General features: G+C 44.1%; 1 protein-coding gene across 1 annotated transcript in view; it reads right to left on the bottom strand.

The window, feature by feature from the left end:
* The window catches only part of PLB1 (phospholipase B1), a 212,625-nt gene that overhangs the window by 136,719 nt on the left and 52,973 nt on the right, over positions 1-22,933 (bottom strand). Inside the window, exon 4 of the mRNA XM_055253334.2 lies at positions 11,155-11,317. Coding sequence (XP_055109309.2) covers positions 11,155-11,317 — 163 coding nt within the window. The remainder of the gene's footprint in view (positions 1-11,154; positions 11,318-22,933) is intronic.

Here is a 22,933-nt window from a genome sequence, read left to right on the forward strand (position 1 = left end):
AAGAAGGAAGACCATCAGGAAGGTCTCCTCCAAGAGACAACTGGGAAGTTGTGGTGTGAAGGAAGGGAGGCTTAGGACTCCTCATTCTCAGAGATGCAATAACGCAAGAGGAAATGGTGGCCTAAGGCATGAAGAAAAGCACTTACCCTTCCCAGAGCCCAGCCGAATACCTGCTGGGCCCCTTCCTATGATCCAGGGCTCTGTTCACCAAGGTGGTGCCTCTTTTGACTCATGACCTTTTATGTCTGGAGCTGGAGGACTTATCTTGCCCAAAATACCACTTGCATCATGCCACTCCCCTGCTAAAGAACTTTCTATAGTTCCCCATTTCCCACTACAGCAAATTAAAATTCCAGGCTTGCTGCATGACCTTAGGCCGGTCACTCCACCAGTTTAGTTTTTGTTAATGTAAAATAAAAGATTTGGATTCAATCATTTTAGAAGTCTCTTTAAGCTAAAAGGCACTCTGAGAAATCTCCACTCTCCTTGCACTGGGGTTTAATTGTCCTACCTCAACTCCTCATTTTGCCCCACACCAACCCCACACTCCAGTTCAGCCAGCCTGCTCCTGTTCCTCAAACCCATCATTGCCATGCCTTCCCCTTGCCTGCCCTCTCTGCTCCTTGGTGTTTATCTCAGTCCCACTCACCCTTCAGTGAGCAATTCAGCTTCACCTCCCACATGAGATTCCTCCAGCCCACATTCATCTCTTAGCTCTCTGAATCCTGTTGCTTTTATTACAGCTGCTTGCACCTATTTTGGTGCTTAATTCTTCTCCAGTGATTTTATGCGGATCCTTTCTCTCTCCCCAGAGGGTTCCTTAATATCTGATTTAGTAACTACCAGCCAGGCACAGCCCAACTTGGGTTTTTAGAAGGGTACTCAGTTAATTGACAGTAACAAAAATGCAAATTGATGAAAATGATGATTGACAATAAAGTCCTAGAAATCTACAAGGCACAGATGACATCCCAGGAAAGTAGAACTTCTGAGCCTCTAGAGAAAACTCCATACCTGTGCTCAGTGTCCAAAGCAGACATTTGGAGACAAGTGTGTGAGTTGAAGTGAGGGGTGGAGATGGGGATGGAGGCATTGGGATGTAGAGTCTAACACCAGAGATTCGGGGATGGCTATGCCACCAACTAGGTATGTGACCCAAGCAGGTTCTCCCTGATCTTGCATCAATAATTTGAAGGACTCGGGCCACCAAAAGTTCTCAAATATCCCTTTTTACTCTTATTTAGAAAGACTGTATTTCTAGAAGGCTTGGGAAAACTTCCTGCAGGAAGGGAAGGAAAGCCAACCTTCAGGAAGAACCCTGGGCTCTTGCAAAACAAATGTTACCCAGCTTGTTTTAGTAATGAAAAGGTATTCTTTTCTCACTCAATGAGTTCACCCAGTTCCCACCGTTGGTTTTGCATTGACAGGCCTGTCATGGGTACGTTACCAAGGCAACAAGTTTTTCCCACAGGCATGACAATCTTCTGGGAACTTCTGACCCATTCGAGGAAAATAAAATTCTAGCAAAAATGGTATTTTATTAGATACAATGATTTCTTGCCAACTTGCTTTTGCCAACTGCAGTTGAGTTAATGATATTTCAGTTCTATAAGCTAAAACATTCAAAGCAGGATTCTGTTTTCATATGTATTGCTTGTTGAGTCCACTTAAAAGTTTAAATAAAAGTCTAATTTTGGTTCTTCCCTCCAGCTCTATTATATTGTAAGGTAGTGAAAGGTGCTGGCCCTAGATCCAAGCTCAGGACTGACTCAGCTTCCTGTACTAATTAGCTGGATGATTTTGGACAAGTTACCTAGCTTCTCAGTTTTCTCATCTGTAAAATGGGAAAAATAGCACAGGCCATCTTAAAGGAAGGCTGTTATACATGAACCGTGCTTATCATAGAGCCTGGTTTTTCTAGGGAGCCTCACACCATGAATTTAGTTTGAAGTGATCCTCAAATGATAACATCCCCAGTGCCCAATAGAATGAACACTTTTGTCTTCTCTGAAGACATTCACCTTCATCCTAGGCCTCAAAGAATCTCCTAAGTACATTTTCAAGGAGTCTGAGCAGCATGCAATAAAAGATAACCACGTATAGTATATAAAGAAATTAGGTACATATGAGCAAGAATCGGCAGGAAAACGAAAGAAACAGATCACAAAGACTTTGGATACTAAAATCATCAAAATTGTAAAATTACAAAATGAATTTTTGTTGTTGTTGTTGTTGTTTGTTTGTGTTTTGAGACCGAGTCTCGCTCTGTTGCCCAGGCTGGAATGTAGTGGCCCAATCTCGGCTCACTGCAACCTCCACCTCCCAGGCTCAAGAAATTCTCCTGCCTCAACTTCCTGAGTACCGGGACTGCAGGCACACACCACCATACCCAGCTAATTTTTGTATTTTTAGTAGAGACGGGGTTTCACCATGTTGGCCAGGCTGGTCTTGAACTCCTGACCTCAAGTGATCTGCCTGCCTCAGCCTCCCAAAGTGCTGGGATAACAGACATGAGCCACTGCGGCTGGCCCTTAAAATGACTATGTTTTTTAAAATAAGACAAACTTGAAGTTTTTAGGGGAATCCAAAGTTATTTAATTACCAATTTGGTAAGAAACTAAATGTAAGTTAAATTTGAAAAATAAAATCACCAATTTTCAAAATCTTCAATGATCAGGTTTAACAGAAAATTAGACACAACTGAAGGAGACTGAATAAGCTAGAAGGTGTATCATAATAAATTACTTAGAATGCAGTATAGAAAGACAAGATGGTAAAGTTGGGAGAGAGGTTAAGAGACATGGTACATGGAGTGAGCAGGCCAAACATTGTGCTGGCATTCCAGAAGGAAAAGGCAGAAATAGTCAAGTAGAGGCAACATTTCAAGAGATGCTGGTTGAGAATTTTTCAAAACTGATGGAAGTAATCAAGCCACAGATTCAGGATGTGCTAAAAAGGCCAAGCAAGATAAATTTACATAAATAAATGAACTAGAAAACAAACATACAATATAGACGATGGTATATTTTTCCAAAGGTGGCCACAGCATTTCGTCTCATCCTGTATGCCCCTCTGCAATGTGACTTAGGCCATTCTTCCCATCAAGAGGCGGTGTCTACTTCCTTCACCTTGAATCTAAGCTACTACACAAACTTGCATTGGCTCATAGAAGCAGCAGAAATAACTTTGGGTCCCAGATATTAGAAGGCTTTGTGGCTTCTATTTGTGCTCTTTTGGGACCTTGGGTCTCCATATAAAGAAGTCCAGACTGCACATACAGAAACAAAGGCCAAGTAGGGGAACACGAAGACACCCAGGTCCCAGTACCAAGTCCCCAGACATCTCATTTGGGACCCACCAAGTCAATCCCAGATGATACTATGTGGAACAGGGATGAGATGTTTCTGCTGAAGTCTTCCCAAGCTGCAGGTTCACAGAACTGTGAGTAAATAAAATGGTTGCTACTGTAAGTCACTGAGATTTAGGATACTCTGCTATGCCTCAATAGAGAACAGTGACATAGAAGATCAATAAAAGCCACGCACGGTGGCTCATGCCTGTAATCCCAACACTTTGAGAGGCTGAGGTTGGAGGATAGCTTGAGCCTGGGAGTTCAAGACCAGCCTGGGCAAGATAGTGAGACTCCCTCCCTACAGATTTTTTTTTTTTAATTAACAGGTGTGGTAGTGTGCACCTGTGGTCCCAGCTACTTGGGAGCCTGAAGCGAGAGGAACTCTTGAGGCCCAGAGGTCGAGGAAGCAGTGAGCTGTGATCATACCACTGCACTCCAGCCTGGACAGCAGAGTGAGACCTTTCTCAAAAAATAAAAAAATAAATAAAAAATTGATTTGAAAAAAATAATAAAGTCGATAAACCTCTGGTAAGATAAATCATAAATAATCAATACCAGAAACAAAAAGAAGGACATGACTACAGAAGCTACAGGTATTGAAGGGATAACAGAAAACCACACACAAATTTTATGCCAAACCACTTGCAAATTTACTCGAAATGGACACATTCCTAGAAAAAAAACTTTCCAAAGTAGATTTAAGAAAAAGAAAATATGACTAATTCTATAAGTGCTAAAGAAATTGAAGCGGTAGTCAGAAATCTACCAAAAAATAATATTCCAGGTCCAGATGGCTTCACTGGCAAGTTCTACCAAACATTAAAAGGAAAAAAAATCCATTATTATTACAAACTATTCCAGAAAACAGAAAAATAGGAACACTCCCAAATTCATTTTATGAGACTGTAAAACATTGGTACCCAAATCCAGCAAGGGCAGAGAGAAAAAAGAAACTTATAACTCACTCTCATTCATGAGCATATAAGAAAAATAACCTGAAACAATTGTTAGCAAACTAAGCCTAGCAATATAAGGAAAAAGATATACCATGATCAACTTGATTTTATGCCAGCAATGGGTATACGATCCCAATGGATCATTCAGTATTAGCAAGTCTATTAATATAACTCAACACAATAGATCTAAGAGTAAATAATCATATGATTATTTCTATACATGCCGAAAAGGCCTTTAACAAAATTTAATATGAATTTCTGATGAATTAAAACTCAAGGATGTAGAAATTTATGGTTATTTCCTTAATATGAGCACACACATATACATATGTTATGTATGTACGTATGATTCCCAAATGCTATCATCTAACTGAATAGGAAAAGATTCATTTCCCATTGCTTTTTGTAACCTCGAGACCACATGGTCCTGAAAAATATGAAAATGTAATCAAACTACATTGTAATAAATTAAAATGTTTCTTACCTGTGACATTTGCAAAAATTCTAAGTCTTGACTGCATGCTTTATTGTCAATATAGCTTTATTGTCAAGCTATGAAAAAATAAGCAATTTCATATATATTGCTGGTAGGAATGCAAATTGGTACAACCCTTATGGAGGGAAATTTGGTAATACCTAACAAATCTATATGTGTGTTCACCCTCTGACCCAGAAATCCCAGTTCCAGGAATTTATCCTAAGCTAGATGTATAGCCTAGCATAAGCTGAACTTGAAAAAGATACATGCATGTTACTGTTCATGACAGTAGTATTTGTAATAGCAAAATATTGGAAACAACCTAATGGCCATGTTGGGAGGCTGGTGGAATATATGGTACAGTAATACTGGAATATTCTGCAGTTGGAAAAAAATAAAGATCTCTGAACCGATATAGTACTATTTTCCGGACATATAATTAAGTAAAAAAATCAAAATGCAAAAAACATGTATAGTAGGTTATCTTGTGCAAGAATAAAGGAAAATAAGAATATATTTTCTCAAAAAGAAACAAAGGATATTAAACTAATAAAATTGGTTACCTACAGGAATGACAAATGGGATAGAAAGGGTAGGGGAAGGGGATGGGACCTCTCTGAGTACATCTTTTCATATAGTTTCGACTTTTGAACCATGTTAATGTTTTATGTATCGAAAAAACTTAGTAAAAAGCAAGAATGGAAGAAACACAAACTTAAATACAGACACACTTAACTGTATGCCAACTAGGTTATATAATTACACAAACAGAACAAAAAAAATTCAAGTGATTTTGAACACAATATTTTGATTATACACCCTGAGTGGGATATATTCTAAAGGACGGAAGAATGGCAAAGGAAGTTTGAACTTCATTTGTTGTTGGTGGTGTCGTCATAGCAATTCCAGTACTGTGTTGTATGTATTGTAGGATTCAGTAAGTGAGTAAATTCATTGACGTGTCTGTAACCCAGATTTGCACTGTGGGTGAAGGACAATACAAATATGGGATGAAAGGAGATGAAAAAATATAATTCTACCTAAATTAAAGATAACTTTATAAATTTATTGGGTGTTTTTAAAAAAGAAAACTACATTTATTAGTTTTGTCACTGAAAGGGCCTAGACAATAACACTTCAGCAGCAACAAGCATTCCTAGCACCTGGACCTGGGTTTCTAAATAACACTCCCCTATCAGTGGAAGCCTTGAAGAAACAGCTGATTCCAGGTTTGGGATAGAGGAAATACAAGGTTAGCTGGGAAAATCTTGTACCATGAAGTTTAAAAGTGCTTAAAAATTGATAGGGCCACACAAGTCACCTTGAAGAGGCTCTCACTGTAATAACTTGGGCATCAAAATGAAAAATAACAGGCCTGGATTACAACACACAGATTAATAAGAGTCCATAAGTGAATTTCTTTTCTTTTCTTTGCTTTTGAGACAGGGTCTCACTATATTGCCCAAGCTGGTCTCCAACTCCTGGGTTCAAGCTATCCTCCCTGCTTAGCCTCCCATATATGAATTTCATATGAAAAAGATAAGACAAAAAGGAGTGGGGAGTTCAGTTAAATATTTTTTTAAGTAGGGGAAAAAAGGGAATCTCTTTTTTGTGGAGGAAACCCAACTGACAATAGCAGAAGGAAGAAGGAATGATAGAAAAATCACCATCTTACAATCACCATGGTAAAAATTTAGGCAAGAAATATCAGTGGATGCTAAAAATCACTGGGAAAAAGGATAATCACACAGTCTCACAGTATCTCCCTATGGATAATTTATAAACCACATGGGGAAGGTACCTTCACAAGGGAAAAAAGTCAGGCAGCCACCACCTTCACCAAATTATCAAATTTGGCATCACCAACGAGGGGATTCATGAACATCACTGTTGTTCATACACAAAAACCAGCTGAAGATGTTCATTGACACAAAAGAAACAAACAAAAAGCCAAGAGAACTATTCTTGATGAAAAGAGATTAAAGGCCAGGTGCCGAGGCTCACGCCTGTAATCCCAGCACTTTGGGAGGCCGAGGCGGGCGGATCACGAGGTCAGGAGATCAAGACCATCCTGGCTAACACAGTGAAACCCCGTCTCTACTAAAAATACAAAAAATTAGCTGGGCATGGTGGCGGGCGCCTGTGGTCCCAGCTACTCGGGAGGCTGAGGAAGGAGAATGGCGTGAACCCAGGAGGCGGAGCTTGCAGTGAGCAGAGATCTCGCCACTGCACTCCAGCCTGGGCAAGAAAGCGAGATTCCGCCTCAAAAAAAAAAAAAAAAAAAAAAAAAAAAAAAAAAAAAAAAAAAAAGAAAAGAGATTAAAGAGACAGGACAAATAAATGCAATGTGTGGTCTCTGATAAATCTAATAAGCAATGACTGAAGAAATGAACAAAATAATAAAAAGTCAATTTATTTAATTCACAACATTAGCAGATGAAAGGAGTAAGTCACACCATCATCTCAATAAGTACAGAAAAAGCATTAGATGAATTTCAACATCCACTTCTCATTTTAAAAAATCTCTTAGCAAATTTAGAATAAAGGTTTCTTAATCTCATAGAGCTTATCTACAAAAAAAGCCATTAGCAAACAGCACAATTACTGATGAGAAGTTAAACATTTTCCTTCTTTTTTTTGAGACAGTCTGGCTCTGTCACTCAGGCTGGAGTACGGTGGTGCAACCTCGGCTTACTGCAAACTCCACCTCCCAGGTTCAAGCAATTCTCCTGCCTCAACCTCCCGAACAGCTGGGATTACAGGCAACCACCATCACATCTGGCTAAGTTTTGTATTTTTGTAGAGATAGGGTTTCACCATGTTGGTGAGGCTGGTCTCAAACTCCTGACGTCGGGTGATGCACCCACCTCAGCCTCCCAAAGTGCTAGGATTACAGGTGTGAGCCACCACGTCCAGCCTAACATTTTCCTTTTGAACTTGGGAATAACATAAGAATACCATCTATGGTATCATCACCTCTTTGAAAAAAAAAAAAAATTGTTGTGCAGGCACCAGCCGGCACAGTAAGATAAGAAAAAGAAATAAAAGGTATACAGATTGAAGAGGAAGTAACAACACCGTCATTATCGGCAGGATTATGTGTGTTAGGTTGGTGCAAAAGTGAGTGCTATTTTGCCGTTGCTTTGTTACAAAGCAATATAGCACTAATCCAGACTTGAGCCTGGATTCTCTATTTTATTTTTTAAAAGATCAGTTGGAACAATGCTATGTGCATTAGCTCTTCTGGTGGCAGCATTAAACAGCATTGAAAGTAATGGCAAAAACAGCAATCACTTTTGCACCAACCTAATAGAAAACCCAAAAGAATATATAAATTATTAAAATTTTTTAGTTGAGTTCAAAATCAACACAAAATTCATTTTATTTCTATATATCAATAACAAAACATTTTCAAAATAAAAATTTTAAAACCCACTTGCCACACAACAAAAATATCTAAACCTAGGAATAAATTGAACAAAATATGTCCATGCCTGCAACAGAGAAAACTTTGAGAGGCATTAAAGATCTAAATACATGGTCATGACTTGAAAGACTCAATATTGTAAAGATGTCTATTTTCCCCAACTTGATTCATAGAATTCAAAGCAATCTCTATCAAAATCCCAACAGGTTTTCTCCAGTGGAAATTGCCAAGCTGATAGTACAATTTACACAGAGATTCAAAGCCAAGGCACTTCTGAAGAAGAAAAAATAGGAAGACTTCTTTTCTCAAAAACAGAAGTTAATATAAAGCTACAGAATTAAGACAATGGGTTATTGGCCCTGAGATAGATAAATGGACTAATAGAGCAAAAAAGAGAACTGACACAGATAGAAACATGCATGAATCTTTAATGTACAAACAGAGGTAGCTCTTCACAGTGGTAGGGAAACAACCGATTGTTCAATAAATAGTACTGAGACAACTGGGTATCTGCATTTAAAAAAATGAGGGGCTGGGCTCATACCTGTAATCCCAACGCTTTGGAAGGCCAAGACAGGAAGATTGCTTGAGCCTAGGAGTTCGAGACTAGCCTGGGCAACATGGTGAAACTCCTTCTCTACAAAAAATGCTAAAATTAGCCAGGCGTGGTGGCATGAGCCTGAACACAATATTTTGATTATATAACCTGAGTGGGTGTGTGGTCCCAGCTACTTGGGAGGCTGAGGTGGGAGGATTACTTGAGCCTGGGAGGTTGAGGCTACAGTGAGCCATAATTGCACCACTGTCCTCCGGCCTAGGTGACAGAGTGAGACTCTATCTCAAAAAAAACTAATAATGACAACATTGGGTTCCTCTCATATACTATTCATAGAAGTCAATCCCAGATGTAGGGTGATTGACTTAAATGAGAAAAGTAAATTTATAAAGCTTTTAGAAGGAAATATAGGATATCTTCATGACCTCAAGGTAGGAGAGGAGTTCTTTAAGATACAAAGAGCATAAACCATAAAGGAAGATTTAAAATACATATACTTAAGAATAAGGGCCGGGCACAGTGGCTCACACCCTGTAATCCCAGCTCTTTGGGAGGCCGAGGCAGGCGGATCACTTAAGATCAGGAATTTGAGACCAGCCTGGCCAACATGGTGAAACCCCATCTCTACTAAAAATATAAAAATTAGCCAGGCATGGCAGCAGGCACCTGTAATCCCAGCTACTCAGGAGGCTGAGGCAGGAGAATTGCTTGAACCTGGGGGGCAGAGGTTGTAGTGAGCCGAGACCAAGCCACTGCACTCCAGCCTGGGTGACAGAGCCAGACTCTGTCTCCAAAAAAAAAAAAAAAAAAAAAAAAAAAAAAAAAAAAAAATAGAGAACATACAAATGGACAATGGTGGGACCACATATGATAACAGAACTCTGAGCCACAATCTGCAATCGGCCAGGCCAGAGAACCAAACTGCAGCCTCTGCAGCAATCAGCCCAGAGTGGTCAGGTTTGGTTAATGACTGCCATCTTCTCTACTTTTTGCTCTGCTTCCAACTCAGGACCACTCAGAGAAAGCTAGATACACTCCCAACTGGATAACTTCAGATGCCCTGCCTCTAGTCAGCTGGTCCCTGATACCAACAACCTCCAACCAGAGCAGATCTGAAGATTTCCCTTTTTTCCACTGTGAAGCTTTCCCACTCCCCTGCCTGCCTTTGAATCTTGGCCAAACATAAGTTATGTCTCGCTACAGCAAGCTCTGAATAAATAGCCTCTGTTTATCTTCATTTGGGTGGTCTACATTTATTTACACAGAATTAAGCATTTTGCTCATCAAAAGTCCCCATAGAGTAGGAGGACAAGCTTCAGAGTGGAAGAAGATACTTGTCATATATGTAACCTCCAAAGAGCTAGTACACAGCATATATGGAGAACTCCTAAAAAATCAATAGGAAAAAGACTTGAACAGGCACTTCACAAAAGAGAAACTCAAACAATTAATATGAAAACACTCCTTGGCCTCATTAGTAATCAAGGAAATACAATCATCCTGTGCAGAAGGCATAGCAAGCATCGTCATTCTCCCCCATGGCTCAGAGCGGTAACTGACTTGCCCCAGAGGAGCCTCAAGCCTGGGCTCAGATCCTAGACAGGCCCAGGACTCTGTCCCATGCCTCCTCCTCTCTCTCTGGGGAGTCAAGGGCAAGTGCCTTCTCACTCCAGACCCCGTCCTCTCATCTGGAGAAGATGAAAGATCATCTTTAAGGCCGTTTTCAGTTTAAAAGATTCTGCCTTCCTATGCAAAGGGAGAGCCAATGATGGGAAGAAGAGGGGCAGAGAGGGATTGTGGCAGAGTCACAATCTACCCACAGTCATTAATGTTGAGGGGAATGGAAAGCCCCGGCTGGTTGCCCACTCAGTTCAATGGAAGCTCAGCACTCTGTTTAGTAGCACTAAAGAATGTAGGCAATCTTTTAGAATTTATCATTGGAAATGTCTTCCTCTGTCCTTCAAAAACAAAACAAAGTTCATAAATGGTAATAGTAATGATCAAAATGTGCATAGTAGTAGTATTTCCATTTTAAGGATGAAAAAAATCGAGGTCCAGGGAGGTGGAAGAACTTGCCCAAAGGCACAAAGCACAAACAACTAGAATCCAGGTTTTTTTTTTTGTACCATGGTGCTGCTGCCCGACTGCACTTCTCTCCTATCCCAAGATCTGCCTCGCTCCCGGCAGCCTTTGGGACATGTAACCCTGTGTAGGCATCCTCTGCATCCCATTCCACAGGAGGCAAACCAGCCTTCTTATTCTTGAACGGTACGCTTTGTGCTTTATCTCATCAAAAGCACACACTCCTCTCGCACACCCCTTGCCTAAGCAACATGGGACACCAGCGGGGCCATTGGTTGTCCTCTGAGCAAAAGGCACGCTTACCTTGCCCCAGAAGCAGCAGCAGCTCCAGGAGGAAAATGCCTGGCTGCAGCCCCATGCCAGGACGCTCCAAGTGACTCGGGCCTCTGGAAGAGCTGCTCCAGCAGACGGATGGGCTATCACACCTCCTCCTGCTTTTATGCTCCTCTGTGTTCTGATAGAGCACCTGTCATAAATTTTACTGTGTTCACCTTTGAAAGGGGGTAGTGGCAGGCTGTAAATGATAAATATTAACATTTAGGCGGAAGAGTTCTTAAGGCAGATGAGTCAATGATGGGTAGCATGTTCTAGTCATAGACATTGACAGACCAGGGCCACATAGCTGCCTCCATACAGCCTTCCATGATGGTGGGTGCCCGGAAATTGCCGGTGTTCGGGTCTGCTGGGAAGAACACGGGCCTGGGAATCCCAGGTGCTGGTCGGAATTACAAATCAGCCACAGCTGTGGGAACTTGGGTGTATCCCTTAACGTGGTCTCAGCTTTCTCAGCTGTAAGCCAGGAGATCAAAAGTACCTTGTAACAAGTGTAAACCATAAACCTACCTCCAAATGTGAAATGTGTTCCCACTGTGTCTCAGAAGCTCTGCTAGGTTCCCTGGTTTGCATGACACAGAGGGGTTTGTTTCTGTTCCCCCCATCTCCAAACCCATGGGTGGCCAGTTGTGTTGGATAGATGTGCACACCATAGATTTGTTGTCTGCATGTTGAATTCAGAGATACAAGCCAGAGAGGTGGAACCAAGTTTGACAAAATCAGCCATTTCCTTTGGGTAAACTAAGTCAGGAATGCTGGGCTGGGTCTAAGCTGGGCAGACAGAGCTGGCATTTAAAGCCTGAGTGACAAATACCCTTGAGAGTAGAATTTATATTTTTTACACAAATATCAAGAAACAATTGCCTTGGTTGATAGGAACAAATATATTTAAATTATCCTTGCTTTCTGGCCACACTTGTGGGTGTGAGGCTGGGATCCTGACTTCTGAGGTCTAGCTAAGACTCTGGGGCTGGTTCCCATGACCCAACCTCAGATCCTGATCTCCTGGCTGACCCACTTTTCTCATATTTAAAAATCACAGCCAGGCACAGTGGCTCACACCTGTGATCCTAGCACTTTGGGAGGCTAAAGAAGGAAGGTCACTCGAACCCGAGTTTGAAAACCAGCCTGGGCAATCCCATCTCTATAAAAAATAAAAAAAAATTAGCCAGGTGTGGTGGCATGCATCTGTAGTCCCAGCTACTTGGGAGGCTGAGGCAAGAGGACTGCTTGAGCCCGAGAGTTCAAGGTTGCAGTGAGCTATGATTTCACCACTGCACTCCAGCCTAGATAAAGCAAGATTCCATCTCAATTTAAAAAAAAATTTAAAAAAATTAGGGTTATAACCTCTATTGTCTTGAGTAGAAAGTGAAGACAAAGTGGGTGGCCCTTTGTCCCTGAATCTCTGGTTTTAGGATGTTGTCTCCCTTTCTCAACTGCTCAGAAAATGTGTGACTTGTGGGTCACCACTGATTTAGCCAATGCCAAAGGCTTAGCCTAAGCCTCAGGACTGTAGGGGGTGGGGTATTGGGACATGCCAGAGGTGTGTGGACACTGACACACTTAGTCCAGCTGGCCATCAGCTAGTTCCAGAGCCTAGAAGAGGGCAGCACACACAGACACAGAAAAGGAAGAAGAAAATATACCCAAGGCCAAGGTCTGTGGGGGACAACTGAGCACAGATGCTCCTGGACATGCAGACACTTGTGAACTTTACCAAACTGCCCCCAAGTTCAATGAGAAGCCAGAGCTGCTGTCCCACTACTAAGGATGTCAGGAGTTCACCCAGCTCCATGCCAGCTTTGAGGAGCATCACTGAACTTCCTGGGCTGAATAGGCCAAGGTCCCCACTCATATGTAGGCCAGCTGGAGGAGGGATGGGAAGGACATGGGGCAGGGACAGAAGTAAGTTGGTTCCATGCTCTAGGTACTCGCTCCATCTCACTGCTTCTCTCCAGGACTACCACAGCCCAACTGCACTACCATCCTTCCTCTAACCTCTTTCACATTTAGAAAAATTGAGAAATGCCTTAAAAACATTTAGAATTTTGGGAAGGCATTTTGGTATGGGATAGACTGGATGTCCTTTTAGGTAGAATAAATCTCTGAGTTCCATCCATGCATCAAGGAATCCTCATCAACCGTGAGGCTGTAGGGGAAGCAACATTTCTTAGACACTCTTTTTAAAAATTTTTTTGAAAAATAGAGATGAGGTCTCAGTACACTGCCCAGGCTGGTCTTGAACTCTTGGGCTCAATCAATTCTCCCACCTTGGCCTCCCAAAGTGCTGCATTTACAGGCATAAGCCACGTCACCCAGGCTCTTGGCACCCTTACAGCATCGCAGCTTAACTGGCACCTACTATCCATGTGGTCTAGTAGCAGCTATGAAAACAAGGGGAAAGTCATCTGAAGTCAAAGGCTTCATCAATTCTCCATAAACTTTTGTTCTCTACTTTTGCTAGAAAATGTCCTAAAAGGACATGTCCTATAAAAGGGGATGAGAAATATTCTCCATTTCAGATTTTAGCAATAATCACCCAGGTGCTCCTTTTGGGAAAGGCACAGGCCCCTGAATTAGCATCTTTCAGGGATGGTAGCACATGCCTTGCTCAGAGGTTTCTTGGCCACTGAAAAAGCTAAGCATTCGGGCCAGGCGTGGTGGCTCATGCCTGTAATCCCAGCACTTTGGGAGGCTGAGGCGGGTGGATCACAAGGTCAGGAGATCAAGACCATCCTAGCTAACACGGTGAAACCCCATCTCTACTAAAAGTACAAAAAATTAGCCAGGCATGGTGGCGGGCGCCTGTAGTCCGAGCTACTTGGGAGGCTGAGGCAGGAGAATGGCATGAACCCAGGAGGCAGAACTTGCAGTGAGCCGAGATTGCGCCACTGCACCCCAGCCTGGGCGACAGAGCAAGACTCCGTTTCAACAAAACAAAACAAAACAAAAAAACACAGCTGAGCATTTGCTGTTGTCTAAGAATCCACAGGGAGGTGCTAGACTAAGCTCCTGGCACAGAGCCCACGTGGATTAAAGCAGTGCGGGCCTTCCAAGAGTATTTTTCCAAACTGGGGGTTTACAATCCATTATTATCCCATCAATTTGATTTGGTTAATGATCTGCCCATTTAAAAAAATGAAATCGAATGTAAAATATCTGAGGACATAGCAATATAATAAGGGTAAGTAACGTATCCGGAAAACTTTTGTTTCAGCTACATGTAGTGATGCAATATGTTTTTCTTAATGTGAGTCACAGTCAAAAAAAAAAAAAAAAAACTGAAAACCACCACAACTTTAGAGAGTAATAGATCCACAAAGAAATCCCTAGACTTTGAGAAAAATAAAACAGGTTCATTTTTCCTCCTGGTTAAAGATGTAGCTAGACCCAATTCCCTTGTGTTAGGAGCTAGAAGCAATGTCTACAAAGGGCCCTGAGTCTTAGGAAGAAGCAAGCTTTTTTTTTTTTTTTTTTTTTTTAAGAGACAGGGTCTTGTTCTGTTGCCCAGACTGGACTGCAGTAGTTATTCACATGCATTATCATTGCACACTATAGCCTTAAACTTCTGGCCTCAAGCAATCCTCCTGCCTCAGCTTCCTGAGTAGCTGGAATTATAGGCGCATGCCACCACACCCAGCTTCAGGTCAAGCTTTTTAATGACTGTAAACAGAGAGTAAATCAACTTGTCCTCTTCTTTCAACAAGGAAAATTTAGTCCCTGGCACCTGACAGAGCTCTGCCAATGTGATGGGAAGTGTGCACCAGCAGCCTGCCATCTTGGACAAGGACCCCTTGATGCCTGTTTTAGGAAGACACCCCACTGGAAGAGGGAGGGTACACACCAGAACTGTGGGAGGGGTGGAAGCAGAGTACCATATATCTCAGGGTAATCTGCATTATGGCAGTAATGCCCTGGGGATTTTCTGCCTCAAGTTTCAGCTTTTCTGAAGTTCCTACTGAACCTCACCATGATGGCTTTGCATTGTTCATGCCTTCTGCATGGAGATGGTCCTATGTTCCCAGCAAGAGAGGGGCTGGGCCTTTCTGTTCCTACCATCTTAGCACCCCCAAAACTCTTCCCCCAGGAGCACCTAGCCCAGTGTTCTACACATACCAGGCCCCCCACAAATCTTCATTCACTGGCTGAGTATTCTCCAGGGGCAAAGAAACAACGGGTTTAACTGGCCTGTGTTCTCCATCACCCCTGCCAGTCACACAAGTAAAAGGAACCTTGGATTAGGACTCTCCAAACCTGGCATATTATCTAGATGCCAGGGCTCCTGTGTATTTCCAATAAGACCTGGGTACATGCATGCAAAACACTGTCTAATGCAAGTAACTGGGCTGACTTAGCTTTCCTTGGGCAGAGGCTTTGCTTATAATCAAGATACTAAAGACAAGAAGAGCTTAATTAAGGGATGAAAAAGGAAGAGATAAAATGAAGAAGGTCCTAGTAATACATTTCTAGAAAAAAATACAGTTTTCAAATATCACAGCCTTATTAGTAAAAAGAGAAAGACTGACAGGGCAAATCCCAGCAGAATGCACACTCCATGAGGGAAGGGACCTGGCCTGTCTTGTTCTTTGCTATGTTCCCAGCACCTAGCATACTGCCTGCCATAGCAGGCATTTGTTGGATGTTGGATGACAAAATAAATAAATGAAACTCAGAATAAAAGGAAAGAGATCAAGACCACTATAAAAAGAAGAGATCAGCAGAGTAGGATATAAAAAGGAATAAAAGCATATTTTAGGATAGAAAGCTGAGGAAAAAGAGAGGTACGTTGCCCAATACCATGAAGCATGATGGGAACAGACAATGGAGAAGTAACATGGGGATTCATGGGTCAAGCTCTTCCCCAAGGCCACAGCATTATTCTTCCACATAGTGATTCTCAATCCTGGCTGCACACTGGAACCACCTGGGGAACGTTTTAAAAGAATACTCGTGCCCAGGCTTCACTCTTAGAGATTCTGATTTAATTGGTCCAGGGTGGGACATGGGCATTCATCCTTTTTAAAGTTCATCAATAGATTCTGATGTGCTGCCAGGGCTAGAACTGCTGCTCCAGTGGAGCCAGAGCTCTCAGGGACCTGCCCAGTGCCCAGCACTGACGGACAAGAGGGCTGCATCTCTGCTGCCTCAGACAAGGCAAAGGTTCACTGGACATAGCAGGAGGCCAGGACAGGCTACTCAGCACTGACAAAATCAGGCTGACCTGGCAGCCTCTCCAGATGGGAAACCCAGGGAAGAGACACTGGGTAAAGTGCTGGGACTTCTCTCCGGGAGGTCAGGGAATAGGCGGGAAAGGGCTGGTTTCTGGTGCCTGAGGAAGGCCCATCACTGAGCACCAGGACGTGTGGGCTGGAGTCCCAGATCCACAGTGATGCCTATGATCACCCGCAGTCATTTCCTCTTCCTTATGCCTCTGTTTCCTCAGCTGTGAGGTTGGCAGCATGGATTCCATTCTTTTGCATGCGGTGTAAGCTCATCTCATCCCTTCCCCACCGTGGCAGTGGCAATGTGATGGGAAGCCCGGGCATCCTCCAAGCCACACGGCTACTCTGCCTTTTGGTCCCTTTCTCTCTCCTCTCCCTCTTGCCATTTCAGACTCAGGGCCTCTTAGACCCCTAGAGCCCTTTTAGCAATGACTGGGAACTTTATTAGTGCTTTGCTTCCCAGCCTGTACTCCTCCCAGCTCACAGAAGATGGTGATCTTTGAACAGCACAGAAGGAAACCAGAGAAGGCAGTCTTTGGCCTGAGATGATCAGCTAGAGGTCCTAAACAGCCCCAAGCCCCTCCTGGCAGGCCTGAAGGGCTCAGAGGGTCAACATCTTTGGCCATCTGTAACCCACGGGAGCTCCTACAATCCAGGTCCAGATTTAAATACCATTTGTTGAGCACCTAGTAGGTGCCAGGCATCTTGTTATTCAAATTTACAAATGTTGTCTCATTTAATACCAGCTACATTCCTCAGGGGGTTAAGAGTCTCAACTAAGATCACCCAACTAGTAAGTTTAAAAGGAGGCTCTGATCCAAGTCTTCTACCTGCATCCATTAGTGTGTCCCCAGCGTGACTGCGAGCTGCACCTGTGAAATGTCCTAAACACCCACAGGATGAAGCCAGCAAGGCTCTTGATTCTGAGCCAGCAAGGAGCAGCCCTCAGCTCATGCACCCACTTTTTAGGAGAGTCTGGCAATAGGCCCTTCTCTCCTGGACTCTGAGTCTGAGTTGAGCATCCACCACAATCATCATACAGCCTGGGCCCCGGGGCCCCCACTACCCTGTGGAGGAAGCACCACTTGTCCTAGCAGAAGGCACCCGAAGAGTGTCCCCCTTAGTACCATCTCAGAAGGACCAGAGACCCAAACGGGATTCTCTCATCCATCCGAGCTTGTGGATGCCTGAGTGTGCCCCTTCCTTCTCCCCTTCTTGGGGAGAATCCCACCCAGTGGCAGGAAGGCAACAGGGACTAGGTCAGAACTGGTCAGTGAGCACCTGGACCTTAATAGCCACCTAGTCCAGTCCTCTTCCCATCGTACAGAGGAGGACACTGAGGCAAGGAAAGAGGCAGGCAAGGGCCTGAACTGGGTTTTGGGTTCCCTGATCCAAGTCCAGTGTTCTTTCCCACTCATGATGTAAGACTGGATCACCATGGCCACAAGCAGCAGCGGTATTTCTACTCCAGTTTTACTGATAAGACAACCCCAAGAGGATTAGTAAGTTGCCTAATGCTGCTCTGCGACTAAGGCTGAGGCCAGAGCCCTTTCCTCTCTACCACAGCCAGGGAGTGGCCAAGTTCAAGGCATGGAGACTCAATACAGACCCTGTGCTAGCAGATACCGCATAAAACCCGTGTCCACCCCATCTCCATTCTGGGGAGGGGAGTCCCATGGAGACAGGCTAGTATGGCTGCTGGGTCCTGGCACATGGGAGAAACTTCCCTGGATCTTTTAGAGCTGAAATCCCGTGTCCTGGTCCCACATGGCAGGGCCAGGTGATGGCTCTGGGGAGAGAAGTGTTGTGAAATTTGATGCTCTGCCCACCAGGGGGATCCTGTAGGACTACCTGCTATGGGGCTAATCTTTACCTCACTTAATTCCCTTTGCATTCTGTCCATGGGAGCTATAATCTGTCCTTCAAATCCAAAAGAAATAACCAAAGGCTCCTAGTCTTTCCCTGGGAATCTCATGTGCTCCAGACCACAACGGGAGGCTCCTGGCTCCAGCAGCCCCAAGCATCAGGCACTGACCCCATATATCCCCCGGCCTGTGTTCAAAGGAGATCATCTGCCCAGAAAAGCTTCCGCTGGACAAGGGGTCCAGGGAGGAAAGAGAGCCTTTCTAGCCCCAGCCATGGCAACTTACCAGCTGGGGAAATCTCTTTATCCTCACTGCAGTCACTCTGGAATGGGCCTCTGAGCCTTTGGCTGTGTAGCAGGGGATTAAGGTGGCGTGGCATGGGATGGCATGGCATGGTGTCATCAGCTTGTTGAGGCTGAGCTGTCAACATCATCAGACACTGGCACGTGGGTGTTAATAGCTTTGGCAATGATGTGCAAGCTTGCTTGCTCTCCCAGCTACGCAGTCCCACTATTTACCTTGATGGCACTCCCTGGGGAGAGGGTGGTGGTATAAGAGTAGGCAGGAGAAGATGAGGTGAGACTGGGACTGGTGTCTGTCCCCAGGGCCCTGATGCAGACTGGCCACTAGGCCTGGCTAGGCAGAGAGATCTGTGCTGACCTCCAGCCATAGGGAGATCGAGCTGGACTGGGCACAGCCCTGAGTTTACCATCTCAGCTGGCTCCATCCTGAGGGACTGCCTACCACTTCTGCCTCTGGGCACCACTAGCTGACATTGCAGCCTCCTGTTCCTTCCCCTCCTCCCCCTCCCCTCCCCCCTTCTCCTCCTTCTCCTCCTCCTTCTCATTCTTCTTTTTGAGACAGGGTCTCACTCTGTCACCCAGGCTAGAGTGCAGTGGCTCAATCTTGGCTCACTTGGCTCACTGTAACCTCTGCCTCCTGGGTTCAATCCATCCTCCCACCTCAACCTCCTGAGTAGCTGGGACCACAGGTGTGTGCTACCATGCCAGGCTAATTTTTGTATTTTTTATGGAGACAGGGTTTCACCATGTTGCCCAGACTGATCTCGAACTCCTGTGCTCAAACCATCCACCCACCTCAGCCTCCCAAAGTGTTAGGATTACAGGCATGAGCCGCCATGCCCTGTTCCTCTCTTCCTTCATGGATTCGGTAAGGGCTTTGTTCATAACTGCAAGGTTAGCACCCGAAGAGAAAACTTGAGGAAACAGAATTTTCAAATTCCACATCTTCTCCATTCTAATCCCTGCATATTTTCATAGTAAAATCTTTCTGAAACAGACTCTGTCTTATAATCCACAAAAATGTTTAGAAACTTGCCACACAGAGAGCGGGTGGGAAAGCCAGATTTTCAATCCAGTTTTTGTGCAGCAAAAACTTGTGTCTCTTAACCCAAGACACAACACCGCATCACTTTTGTTCAGTTGGGTATGGTCCTTAACTGACTCTCAGAGGCCTTCTAGGAGTGTGTGGGAGGAGGAGCAACCAGGGACACAGCTCTCCAGAGAGTGGCTGGAATCTCAGTGTGGTCTCTGTGGGAAGCCTGGATGCCTCCTTCTACCTCCTACTCACTTTCTTCTTTGCTTCTGAGACAGAGCTGCTCAGACCAAGTTTCCAATTGTTCCTCTCCGTTGACCTTGAGATCCATGTTTCCTTAGTCATCCTGAGACTCTGAGTTCTATGCACCTTAACATCTCTCACCTGAATTCGTGTACAATCTCTTCCGGGTCAGCATCCATCACCAGGGTGACCTTTCTAAAACACCTTCTGCTCACTTGTCCCTACCCTTCAATGTGGCTTCTGCTCCCACCACACTACTGGAATTGCTTGAAGGTCAATAATTTGTTCAATCCAATAAACAATGAGGTCCTCAGACCTCACCTTACTTGCCATCTCAGCAGCATTTCACAGCCAACCTCGGCCCCTACTCTTGGACAACTTGCCCTTGGCCTCCAGGCTTCCAGTTTCCTGGTTTCTTCTCTCCAGCAGTTCCTTCTTGGCCTCCTTTGGCATCTCCTTCTCTGCTGCTGAAGTTCGTCTGGAACCTCCTCTTTCTACCTGTCTCTCAAGGCAACCACATACACTCCATGGTTTCATTAAAAATCTATGTGTTGACCATTCCCCCATTTCAATTTCCAGTCCGACCTCTCTTCTAAGCTTCAAACCCCATAAACTCATTCATGGACTAAGTCTCCACTTTGATGTTTCAGAGGCACCTCAAACTCAAGGAGTTAGGAACCAAATGTATGATCTTCCCCGACTCATTTGTAGCCCCATCGGATATGGCAACAGTGGCTCATGAAACCACTCACTGTTCTCCATCTCCACTGCCCCCAGTTGGGCCCAGGCCTCTGTCCCTGCTCCCCTGAACAGCTGCCCAGCTGCTCCATGTCTACACATGCTTGTTCCAGTCTTTTTGTTTTCACATACAGCAGCCTGAACAATCTCGTCAAAGGGCAAACCTGATGTCACACCCTTGTATAAAACCCTCACCAGCTTCCCACTGCCCTGCAGGTCAAGTCCAGCCATTGCAGTGTCACTTACAAGGCCCTGTGCTCCCTCCTCTCTCCAGCTTCAAGTCCCACTTGGCCCATCTTCTCTGACCTCAGGCTCACTGAGGCTCCATCACGTCCTTAAAAATGTCATCCTGGCAGCCTTAATGTGCACCCTGGCAGCCTTAATGTGTGCTGTTCCCTCTGCCCAGAACTCTCAGACTGTTTCAATACCCTTCCCACCTCTTGACCTCCCTAATTCTCCTTCTGGTCTCAGTTGAAATATTTCTTCCTACAGTGAGCCTTCTCTGGCCTAGTGAAAGAGATGCCCTGACCTCATGCTCCTCTGGCCCCCTGCACTTCTCCAATACTCAGTGTGCTTTTAATTGCTTCTTTAAAGTCTATCCTGTCAGGTGTGGTGGCTCACACCTGTAATCCCAGCACTTTGGGAGGTCAAGGTGGGAGGATCGCTTGAGCCCAAGAGTTCAAGATCAGCCCAGGTAACATAGCAAGACCCTTCTCTACAAAAAATACAAAAATTATCCAGGCGTGGTGTTGTGTGCCTGAGGTCGCAGCTACTCAGGAGGCTGAGGCAGGAGGATTGCTTGAGCCCAGGAGTTCAGGGTACAGTGAGCTATGATCATGTTGCTTCATTCCAGCCTGGGACAGAGCAAGACCCCCATCTTTTAAAATAAATAAGATAAATAAATAAAAATAAATAAAGTCTATCCTGTCTGTCCAATAGTAAATTCCAGGAGGGCAAGGACCATGTAGTTCACTGCTGTGTCCCCAGCACTTAGCACAGAGCCTGGTATCCATAAGTGCTTGATAATTGCTGCATAGATGAATAAAATCCAGACCCGCTTCAGTCACTCCCCCAGGGCCCTGGTGAACAGACTAGAAAGTTTGCAGTTCTCTCCAGACCAACATCCTCTAAGAACAAACTTTGCTGTGGGTGACCAATAACACCTGATGAGATTATTTTCCCATCTTGGCTATTTGTCCTGAGAGCCTTGTTTGGATTCAGAGAGCACATTGCTTCTGATACATTCCACCTGCTAGGGACTCAAGACTGTTGGATCTAAATTCTGAGGGGCTGACCATTAGGTCAGGGGCCCAAGACACTAAGTTGTCTAAACACCTTCAGCTGACTCTAACTTTCAACTGCAGTAACCAGGAGTCTTCCCAATCTAACCTCCCCCTCTGCAAAAAACTCCACTTCTTACAGGTATTCACACGACCACCATAACTTCTAACTCTCTAAATGGCAGAATTTCACCAAGGATGTTTTGGCATTCAATGCACACTTTGGGGAACATTTAATTTCATTCAAACTGCTCATTTGAGAGGTGCCTTAGAACAAAAAGAATAAAATTCCCCTGGCCCAAGAAGCACATTTTTTTTTTTGAGACGGAGTCTCACTCATTCTGTTGCCCAGGCTGGAGTGCAGTGGTGCAATCTCCACTCACTGCAACCGCCACTTCCTGGGTTCAAGCAATTCTCCTGCTTCAGCCTCCCAAATAGCTGGGATAACAGGTGTGCACCACCACACCTGGCTAATTTTGTATTTTAGGTAGAGGCAGGAGGGTTTCGCCATGTTGGCCAGGCTGGTCTTGTCTAAATATTACATCTTATTTGACGACCCCGAATAACCAAAACAATGTTGGAAATAAAGAACAAAGCTAGAGAACTCACACTGACTTCAAAACTTACTACAAGGCTATAGTAGTCAGAACACTGTGGTACTGGCATAAAGACAGACACATAGACCAATAGAATAGGATACACAGTCCAGAAACAAACCCTCTCATATATAGTTAAATGGTTTGCAGCAAGGGTGCAAGACCATTCAATGGAGGAAAGGACAGTCTTTTCAACAAATAATGCTGGGAAAACTGAATATCTCATGCAAAAGAATGAAGCTGGGCCCTTACCTAATGCCATATATAAAAATGAACTGAAAATGGATCAAAGGCCTAAATGTAAGACCTAAAACTCTAAAACTTTTAGGAGAAAGCATAGGGCAAAAGTTTTATGACATTGGATTTGGCAGTGATTTCTTGAATATGACACTAACAGACAGGAAATAAGGAAAAAATAGACAAATTGGACTCCATGAAAATTTAAAATTTTGTGCATCAAAAGACACTAT

Source organism: Symphalangus syndactylus, chromosome 18 (genome assembly GCF_028878055.3).
Source record: "Symphalangus syndactylus isolate Jambi chromosome 18, NHGRI_mSymSyn1-v2.1_pri, whole genome shotgun sequence".
Classification (NCBI taxonomy): domain Eukaryota; kingdom Metazoa; phylum Chordata; class Mammalia; order Primates; family Hylobatidae; genus Symphalangus; species Symphalangus syndactylus.